Source organism: Megalobrama amblycephala, linkage group LG12 (assembly GCF_018812025.1).
Source record: "Megalobrama amblycephala isolate DHTTF-2021 linkage group LG12, ASM1881202v1, whole genome shotgun sequence".
NCBI lineage: Eukaryota > Metazoa > Chordata > Actinopteri > Cypriniformes > Xenocyprididae > Megalobrama > Megalobrama amblycephala.
Genome location: NC_063055.1, coordinates 27,039,864 through 27,051,026, shown reverse-complemented (window position 1 = coordinate 27,051,026; position 11,163 = coordinate 27,039,864). Strand labels below are relative to the sequence as shown.

The following is an 11,163-nucleotide window of genomic DNA, read 5'->3' as shown; positions in this document are numbered from 1 at the left end:
TACCATCCTTGTTGGGACATTTGGTTCACAATGCAGGGTTTACCAGGACCACACACACACACACACACACACACTTTGAAAACTGTGGTCATCATCTAAGATAAATTGCTTAAAATTCATTACATTTGATTATCCATATCGGACATTGCAAATAATTTCTATAGAAACTATATGCCTATAGAATCAATGTCTATAGAAATCTATTGGTGTACCAAATGATTGATTAATCATTAAGTCCAGTTGGATTAAATAATAGACAAATGTATTGAACTGAACTAAAAGAGATGCAAATCAAAAGTTTGATAGTAATAGCATTATGAAAGGCAGTTACTTTGAATGAAACATTTATATAGATGAAACACTTATTTTGTGTTGTGAAAAGGTTGTTTCCTTGTTGAGTCAAGGAAACACTCGACCTCCCATCCTTTTTTCTTTCTTTCTTTCTTTCTTTCTTTCTTTCTTTCTTTCTTTTTTTTAATGCTTATGTCTAGACTGATGTCTGTTGAAAGAAAGCAGATGGCCAGTCAGTTGAACTGGTCGGGCTGCTGTTTGAGTGTTTCCCTCCTCATCCAATGCATTTGGTTTGTCAGTCTGTGATGGCATTCAAGTGTCTGGTGTCATGGTGTGAAAGTGGATTGACTCTGGATGCTGTTGTGTCTCTGCCTCTCCTCAGTCTGACTTTAGATCAAGCCGCAAAACGCAAGTTTTCAACTTCCTCTTTCAGGGGGATGAAGGCCCATCAACGAGTGCCTCTTCTTCTCTCTGCAGCCATGTCTTTGTGTTTCTTGCTCTCACTTGTTGCACAGTCCAGATGCTTTCATTTAGTATGTCAAGGTAGCTGGCCCAGAAGTAATCTGGTGTCATCTGGAAATTGAACACTCAGAGATCCGCATTAATCAAATTTATCCATTATAAATTCATGGATTGCGGTGTAAATTCAATCTCAGTGTTGGAAAATGAGAGGATTGCATATGTCTATGGTCCTAATCTTTTAAGTTCCATCCTCTTAAGTTACATACAAAGTGACACGTTTAATAGGGCCCGAGCACCGATGGTGTGAGGACCCTATTGGAATTGCTCAGTCAATTATTCTTCTTTTCTGAAATGAATCGCATTTTTGAGGGCCTAAACATGCCAAAAAGGCTCGATAGCGCCACCTACTAAATTTCAATTAAGCGCCCTTCGCGCTATGTTTCACATACAAGTCTGAAATTCGGTAGACACATGTAACAGCCCAATACCAACAAAAATGTCCCTGGGTGCAAAATCTGAAAACCCAACAGAAAGTACAGAGATATTTTGAATTTTCTCTGCAAAATTTTTGCAGTTTTTGTCATTTCCAGACGTTGTACTTTAAAGAACTTCTCCTAGAGCTTTAATTAGAAAAACATCATATTTAGTCAGTCTAATCTAAAGGCCTTTATGACATTAAATTGCGAAGATCTAGAGTTTTCACTGAAGGATGTGTCCTTGGCGGCCTGACAAAGTTTGATGTTTCGCCATGAAACAGGAAGTTGTTGTAACTTGGGCATACAATGTCCAATCTGCTCCAAACTTCACGATTCATTAGAGTCCAGACCTGAAGACATCTACAATGCAATATTCAGTTACAGTCATAACGCCACCTGCTGGCAAAAGGAAATGACATGTTTTACACTGTGATTAACTCTTCATAGAGATTTAATCAGATCAACATAATATTTGGTCAGTCTAATCTTAAGGACTCAGCGATGTTACATTGCAAAGATCTTGAGTTTTCGCTGAAGGGTGTGTCAAAGTCGGATTTTTCACCATGAAAGAGGAAGCTGTTGTAACTCAGGCATACAGTGTCCGATCTGCCCCAAACTTCACATGTTTGATAAGAGTCCTGGCCTGAAGACATCTCTTAGACATCATTTATCCTACTAGGCTTATTTCTCTTTCTTCATTATCCTGAATTACAGCTTGCTATATCTGAATGGTTTTACTAGGCTATAAAAAGTTTTGAAAAGTCAAAGGTTAGGCTGATGCATTTAGCATGGAATACACGGAAAACAACGTTGTTGGAAAAGGGTTTCTGCTGTTTCTAGAGCTGTAGGTAAACCTTTCAGTGGAATGAGCTTCAGAGATGACATATCTGTCAAGAAGTCAGTATTACTCTTTGGTATCAAATTAGACCATTTTTTTTTTTTGTGTGTGTGTGTGTGTGTGTGTGTGTAACTGGCTTAAAAAAAAAAAAAAGTTATGTACAGTCTTAAAGAAATAAATTGGCTGACTAACTTGTAAGACTAGTATTGCCAGTTTATGCAACTGGCCCCTGGACACATCTTTATACGCCAAAGGTATTTAAAGGGATAGTTCACCAAAAAATGAAAATTCTGTCATTTACTCAATCTCAAGTTGTTCCAAACCTGAATTTGAACCATGAATTTCTTTCTTCTGCTGAACACAAAAGAATATATTTTGCAGAATGTTGGTAACCAAACAGTTGATGGGCCCCATTAACTTCCATAGTCTTTTTTCCCTCATACTATGGAAATCAATGGGGCCCAAGTAAAATAATGACAAATGTATTTAAAGAAAAAAGCATGTTGAGTTACTAACTGAAAAACAACCCATTGCATTAACAGTGCTTGGATTTTAATGTATTGTATTTTCAGGGCTTGCATTTTTAGGGTCTGAAATTCAACATGAAATTCAACTATCTAATTAAGATTAAATATTTCAATTTAAAATATTTAACACACATTTTCATTATTAAAAATTAAATAATCCACAATTGCCTTCCAGACTTCACTTCCAAAATATTCAGTCAAAAATGCCCTGCTGAGGCAGACCAGCTTAAAAATGTAACTTTTTAAACTGTTTCGTTGTCATTGTAACAACAAACAAACAATTTGGTAATATCCAATTTTGGAAGACACAATCTCTGTTCTCATCATAACTGCTCTAATCATATGGAGGAAGAAGAGTTGCTGCAGGTAAATGTTCTAGTCCAGTTCATTATATCTAATGCTCAATTAGAAAAAAACAAAAAAACAAAACACCAAACATCAGTTTCTTTAGAGATAGTCTGTTTCTGTAGTGTTCCACTGTGTTTGTTCTGGTTTCACTTATTCAGGACAAGGACCTGTCACAGTGTAATACTCCCCTACTCCATGTAAGTACCAGGCCCGGTACTAGGCTTGCTGGACTGGGGGGGCAATCACAAATTTTGGTAGGGCAGCATTTTCTAGGCTAATATTCATAGCTAACTTTTTGTTTTTTTGATTCATCAAGAATCGTCTTGTGGCTAACAAATTATAGGCTATAGCCTAATTTGTACTGGCTATGTAGGCCATGTGAATTATTTATGGACATAATAAGGGGCGGAGCCAGACATTGTAAACATTCAGGGCTTAACCGAAATCTATATTTGTCCAATGACATTTTAATTTACTGACATGAAAGGAGTGTTTTTTGTAGTATTCTTGGTTAAAGTTCATAAAATGTACATTATATACCATCATCTAGGGGGGTCCGGGGGCATGCCCCCCGGTAAGAAATTTTTGTGTATTTTAAGGTTAAATGCATCAGTCTGGTGCACTTTGGAAGCTCAAAACTGAGAGCTTCAACCCATGTACAGAGTGCAAATGGAACAAAGAAACAGCATTGACTTGTACCTGGTCACGAAAGAGGGCTCAAACATCTTTTTAGTTGTGATATAGAGTCTCAGTCTACATTGTATTTTCGGATGCACTTCTCTTTAAAACACGCAGCACAGAAACCTCAAACCTGAAAGATTCAGGGCTTTTGGAAAAACATTTGGGGTTCCAGCCCCCTTAACCCACCCCTAGCGCCGCCCCTGGATATAATGTTCAAATTATTCATTGTTAACGAAATTACTGAGGAAATGTTCGCTGACAGCTATCTCAGCATGCAGAAAATATGTTCGGCTGATGCAGATGTGATCCTCATTGTGATATTTTTTTTAGGCTACTTGCTTGAAGATTAGGTGTACACTTGTTTTCGACGTGTTTTCTGATTAATGTTCGTTACTTCCCAGTTCGCATGTTTTTTGGATTTTAAGTCCATTTTTGTGAGATTAAATATCATTATAAGCATAATATTCACTTTTTTTTCTGTGATTAAAGTGGCCGATCCTTATTCAATAGATAAGACGTTTTTAATGTTTATGTAGGCATATTCATTTTTATTGTTGGCTGCACATTTTTGGGGGGCACAAGGAAATTCTGGGGGGCAATGCCCCCCCTAGCCCCCCCCTAGACCCGGCCCTGGTAAGTACACTGTTTTATGAAGTAATATGAAGCAACATGTTCATTTTAAGATTCATTTAAAAAAAACTTTTTAGAAAGGAAACCAAAAGATTATTGACAAGCTTGGTCTTATAATGGACACCAGCATGACGAATCGATCTTCAAGCAGAAGGAACTGGTCTGGCTTCTCCCCCCTCTAATTCTGTCACCTGAAGGAGTTTGGGTTCCTTGACACCTCTGGCTTGCTTATGGGATTATGGGTTCTAATCTAAATTTATCAGCAATATTACTGATTTCATTGCACTGACACTATGGGATGAGAACTCAACTTAGCTAAGATGACATCACTGTTTTCTGCAGAGCTGCTTTATAGCTGAATTGAACTCATTTCATAATTGATATACTTTACATAGTTATTGAACCTAAGTGAATCAACACTAAACTGAATAATGACGGTTTAATATTGTCTTTTTAGAGCTGCTTTACAACAGCAGAATTGAATTTTGTTTCATTATTGAATCATTATTTTCCTGTTTATCTCTTTAAAGCTTCTTTGAAACAATCTGTATTGAATTAAGTCAAGTGCTGTTTAAAATAAAGGTGACTTGACCTGTAATATAGGTAGGTACATAATGATAACAGTCACTGTACAGTATGGAATATAAAAATTCACCAGTTTGGACTGAAATCATAATATTTTTAAGAATATTATCTCCTGCTTTTTCTTGTTGGTCCAAGGTGATCTGTGTTTTATTATTATACCATTCTGTACAATACATACAATTAGCCTACATTTTGGAAAATTTTAATATTTCTTCAGAGAATGACATTGCATTTTGATGCATAAAGATGCTTATGGCAGGTATTCTGCCACACAATGTTCCTATAAATCTGTTGTGGATTCTCCTCTCATCATTAACAGTTAAGTTTGTCTCGATCTTGTTTTGGTTTGGTTGTTTTTTTGTTTTGTTTTTTGTTTTCTTAAGTATTTTGTATAGGCTTACAGTACATTGTCCACATATTCCATCTCCAGGAGCTTTTCAATAACAATGCATCGCGCTTCACCAACACTCTGACACAAGCAAAACCGACGCGAGTTATATGTAAGGTTCATAAATCATATTCACAACTTCATTACAGCAGACGCATGCGCGTCAGGTATACACACACACACACAAGTGAAAGTAAGAAAAGAACAAGAGAAAACGAAAGAAGACCAGGCAAAACACATCGTAGCCTAACACAGGAGGAAGAAAATGCAACTGTCTTTCTTTTAATTTTTAATGGCAGCTACGTTTTCACGACATGGTTAAAAACGGAGAAGTTTTTCCTTTTTGTTTTCCGCGTACACACGTCACCATTGTCAAAACTATCCCCATTCATGCGAATCCGTGAAAATAACTAAAAACGCTGTATTCTGCTGGCAGGTCATTAGATGGCGATGAAACGCTAGACAGAACACGTAATGCGCATGTGCATGACGTCATCGTTTTCACAGCTTCGCCTTTTTGTTGTTTACACGGAGACCGTTTTAAAAAGTGAAACGGTGTAGTGAAAACGGCCCCTCAGTTACAGTAGACGATAACGATCAAAGAACATTAAGTAGGCTTCGACTTGTGATCGTGTAGGGACACGCTCCTGCACGCGCATATTTTTTTTACAGAGATTATCCACAACACCTGGATTCATTAATTTAGAGAATGCTCAAGCTTGCATATCTGTTGCCATGCTTGACAGTCGTCAATGCAGGTAAGTTAATTTAATGCTTTCCTATTTACCTTTGCAACGCAAAAGTAAGATATTTTCTGTGAATGTGTGATATTTCTATGGAAGCCCGTTTCCGCCACAGTTGAGTAAAAAATATAATTCTGTAAGTCATAATGAGAAAGTTTCTCATAATTATGACTTAGTATCTCATTATATTGAGAAAGTTTCTCATAATAATGACTTAGTATGTCAGAATAATGAGAAAATTTCTCGAAATTATGACTTATTTTCTCGTAATAATAACTTAACATCTCATAATAACGAGAAAGTTTCTCGTAATAATGACTTAGTATCTCATAATAATGTGAAACTTTATCGTAATAATGACTTAGTTTCTCATAATAAAGAGAAATTTTCTCGTAATAATGAGAAACATCTACGCACGCGCAAAGCAGCGGAGCAGTGACGCCAGCGATAGCCGCTGGTCAAATGTGAGAACCATGGCACGTTCTGCAAAAGTGTAATCTATAATATAATTAAATAAATTACATTATTGATAAATTATCAGTAGCTTATATGAGACGGGATATAGTCGTTTATTCATTTGTAACATTCATTTGTATGTTTGTGTATGAACATACTGATAATTTATAACTGATGTTATAGACTGCACTTTGTATATTACACTGACTTTAATGAAAACAGAAGTGCACGAATGCAGAATGTGCCATGTTTGCTGTTCTCGCATTTACGAGACTTTGACCAGCGGATGTCGCTAGCGTCCCACGCCTTTCTGCTCCGCTGTTCTGCGCATGCGTAGAATTTTCTCATTATTATGAGAAAGTTTCTCGTTATTATGAGAAACTAAGTCATTATTACGAGAAAATAAGTCATAATTACAAGAAATGTTCTCATTATTCTGACATACTAAGTCATTATTAATGAGAAACTTTCTCAATATAATGAGATACTAAGTCATAATTATGAGAAAGTTTTTCATTATTATGACTTACAGAATTATATTTTTTTACTCAACTGTGGCGGAAACGGGCTTGCATATACTTCTGATTCATTAGCCTAGAAGAACTGCAACGGTAAAACTACTATTTTGTGCTTCAAGTGTTAATTACAACAATACAATACATATATGGTAAGAGATACCATTTTGCAATTTCAAACAGCAAAACAAACTGTTACAGTTAACGTTACAGCTAAAAATAAAAAAATTCAAACGGCTGCGCCCGCTCTTAAAAATAAGGTGGATACTAATTTTTATTTCATTAAAAGAAACACTTGATGTTGATGGTAACAAATGGTTTTGAGTGGTTTTGCCTAAACCTATAAACTCTGTTGAAACAGGTCAACATGAATATCCTTGCGCAAGCAGGAAGGTGTCAAGCGATGTTTACAGTAGGATGGCAATTTATCATTTATAGGTTTTTCATTGTAATTTATTATTTATTTGTAAACAACAACACCAGCCACTCAGATGTTTTTCAAAATGACTTTTGAAAGTCAGTTTGCACAGTGAGTAAATGTAATCAGTTTAAATGTTTGGGTGACCTATCCCTTTAATGTTGCAATTTTCATATTTCGTCTGTGAATGTTGGACAGTTTTTCTGATTTTGAAAAGCTTTTCTATAACAAAGAAAAGGAGAAATATTGAGTTGGGAAGTAGAGCAGCTCAGGTTTATAATAATGTGTCTGTCTTGTGAACAGTTGTAAATATGTGTGAAATATCTGTTTGTTTGTTTTTTATGTTAATTGTAAAAATGTACTCCTGCTTTTTTTTTTTTTTTTTTTTTTAAATATTGTTAACAGTGTTGTAGTATAAACTCAACCTACATCTCATGTATTTTAATGTGGATGTGTATCTGATTAACTTTGCAGTTTACAAATATGCAATGTAATATTTATCATATTTACTTATAATGCCAGAGGAAGATAAGTCTGGAATGAATAGTCGTATATTATGGCCTAATTTGACACTGTACTAATATTATTTTCTCATCCTTGTGTATCCACAGGTTCTCACTCACTGATGGCTTTGGGAACATATATAGTTGGACAGACACCATTTCCTGAGTTCAGTGTTGTGCTGATGTTGGATGATCTGCAAATAGGATATTATGACTCTGTCACATGGAAAGCTGTATATCGCTCTCACAGTGATTCAAAATACTATGATGAAGAACAAAGTGATGCTGGTGTCATATTTAAGGACATGTATAATGACATGAAAACTTTTTATGTTAAGAATCACCTAAATATCACAGATGGTGAGAACTATAGCCTACAAATCACTATTAAAACACAAATCATGTAATAACAAATGTTGCTTCTATGTGTTTTTATTATTTTATTCAAGGTTTTAATGTGAGACAGTAAGAGGGTAATTGTAAAGTCCAGTATTCATTTTCAGTTCACTGTTTTATTTTGTCAGTATCAGTGAGGACTAAATCTTTCCTTCATTTGAAGGTGTACATGTTCATCAGAGACTTGCTGGATGTGAACTGTTGAATGATGATAAACCAGGTCAAATTTATTTCTGGGATGCTTTTGATGGACAAAATATGGAGGAGATTATCTATGACCTGGAAAAAAAAGACATCCAGATGAAAAAGACATGGATACCATGGGACCAAGTGGAACAGCTTCAAATAAAGTTTTTATTTGAAAATGTTTATCATCCTATTTGCATTAAAGTTTTGCGGAGGTACCTGAATATAGAAAAGAACAATGTGATGAGAAAAGGTGAGAGAATCAACCTGTTTAACTTCAGTATAAAGTTAGAAAAAAGCATAATCTGACAATAATCTAAACAATATGACCCAAACAGCTGTGCTGACAGAAAATACATGTGCTTCTGATTGTTTTATGAATCATGAGAACCATAAATAAATAACTGATGCAACAGTTTAATAACAGTAACACTTCTCGTCCTTCTCTGTAGTGAAACCCAGAGTCAGACTCATGAGGAAGAAACTCCCAGTCTCTCAAGGGCTTCAGATCAGTTGTCTGGCCACTGGTTTTTACCCCCGTCACATTAACCTGACTCTGTTCAGAGATGATCAGCCTGTGGATGATGATCAGATCACAGGAGGAGAGATTCTTCCCAACGGAGACAGAACTTACCAGATGAGGAAGAGTTTGGTGATCAGTGTAGAAGAACCATGTGAGGGACACAAATACAACTGTACAATGAAGCACCTCAATCTGGACAACAAACTGGACATTACATTTGGTAAAGAAAAACTGACAATCAAATGAACAAACAAAACTACTGAATAACAAAGTAGACATTAGATTCAAGAAACTTTATTGCCATTGTGTAAAAGACATAGACATAGTGTACAGAATCTTTCAGAAAAAGCAACAATACTAGATTACAATTTTAGATTGAATAACATTTTTTTGACTATAACTTGTGTAAATCATTCCAATATCTGTCCGTTAAATTATTTTCCTGTTGTTTATCTCACTGTTTTTTCCCACCCCAGGTTCAGATGTGGCTGAATGTGACCCAGGATCATCCACTCTGTCTGTAGTTATCAGTGTGCTGGTGTTAATGTGTGTAGCTGTTTTCATCATAACTGCACTCATTATATGGAGGAAGAAGAGATGTGCTGCTGGTAAATGTTCTGTACAGTCCAGTTCATTATATCTAATGCTCATTTAGAAAAAAAAAACACCAAACATCAGTTCCTTTAGAGACTCTATCAAAGTTAAAAGTATGAAGTTTTATGTTTCTGTAGTGTTCCTCTGTGTTTATTCTGGTTTCACTATGTCACTTGTATTCAGGACAAGGACCTGGAATGTTCGCGGGGCCCCTTCCTGATGATTTGCTTAGGGCCCCCAATAACCTAAACACTGCCTTGCTTACTTCAACACATCATACAAGGAAGTGAACTAGAGTGCCCTCTAGTGCACAGAAACATTAAGTGCATATATCATGTATTCCTTCCAAGCGGCAACCTCCCACGGTCTCTCTTGAAGCCAACACGGAAGTGACAATCTGCAATTCATCAACTGGCTGATAGAGACAGGCTCAAACTTGTATCTCCCCCATGTTAAAATGCTCAACTTTACAGCAGAAAAAAATGTTTACAGCCTAGTACAAAAAGTAGTTTTGGTCTATACAGCTAATTTTTCCCTTCATGACAACTGTGAGGGGGGTGACTTTTTATTTTATTTTTATAACTCATCTGTTTAAATTATATTAAAGGGTTAGTTCACCCAAAAATGAAAATTATGTCATTAATGACTCACCCTCATGTCGTTCCAAACCCGTAAGACCTCCGTTCATCTTTGGAACACAGTTTAAGATATTTTAGATTTAGTCCGAGAGCTTTCTGTCCCTCCATTGAAAATGTATGTACGGTAGACTGTCCATGTTCAGAAAGGTAATAAAAACATCATCAAAGTTGTCCATGTGACATCAGTGGGTTAGTTAGAATTTTTTGAAGCATCAAAAATACATTTTGGTCCAAAAATAACAAAAACTACGACTTTATTCAACATTGTCTTCTCTTACGGGTCTGTTGTATATCCGCTTTCACTCCACAGTGACGCTGCTGCTCCTTCTTCTTCTTTCCTGTTTTACGGCGGTTGGTATCCAGCTTATTGGTGCATTACCGCCCCCTTCTGCTCCGGACAGTGACGCGATTAGGACATCCGCGACATGCACGCCTACTCACCATTTAAAAAAAATATAGCAATACCAAAATACAAACAATGTAGAATAGCTTGAATATGGCGTGCGTCTCCCTCAGACTGTATCGAAGCTCGGGCGCACTAGATAACACATCATCAGCGTCACTGTCCGGAGCAGAAGGGGCTGAGCTTGATCGGTTTCCGGGACATAAGATGGAGGACGGAGGAGCGAGGAAACGAGGAGGGATATTGAGAAGCACCCCTTGTCTGGCCTCACACTTCCTACCCTTTATTTACATTAGTGTGGCAGTGGAATCTGAACAGTGGAATTTTTCCCAGGTCTTTGTCCCTCCACCCACCCAAGGGCCCACAAAATTGCTACTAGTTCTGTCAAAAAGACATGTTATTTGGTAATCACAATCTAAAGTTAATACGCAATTGAGGGATACTATCCCTATTATAACTACTTGATCTATGTATACCCTCCAAGACATTCTCTCCTCAAACCAAACTCCAAGAATTTAAATGATTTAACCCTTTCAATGGGTGAGTTATAAATCTTTAATCC

General features: G+C 36.4%; 1 protein-coding gene across 1 annotated transcript; it reads left to right on the top strand.

Annotated features, from left to right (window-relative positions):
* Positions 1–5,455: 5,455 nt before the first annotated feature.
* Positions 5,456–10,212, top strand: LOC125280681 (DLA class I histocompatibility antigen, A9/A9 alpha chain-like). Its single transcript, XM_048211397.1, has 6 exons — positions 5,456–5,984; positions 7,970–8,221; positions 8,421–8,696; positions 8,896–9,186; positions 9,443–9,574; positions 9,744–10,212. The coding sequence occupies exons 1-6, from the start codon at positions 5,936–5,938 to the stop codon at positions 9,848–9,850; spliced, it is 1,107 nt and encodes a 368-aa protein (XP_048067354.1). The 5' UTR covers positions 5,456–5,935; the 3' UTR covers positions 9,851–10,212.
* The last annotated feature ends 951 nt before the right edge of the window (positions 10,213–11,163 follow it).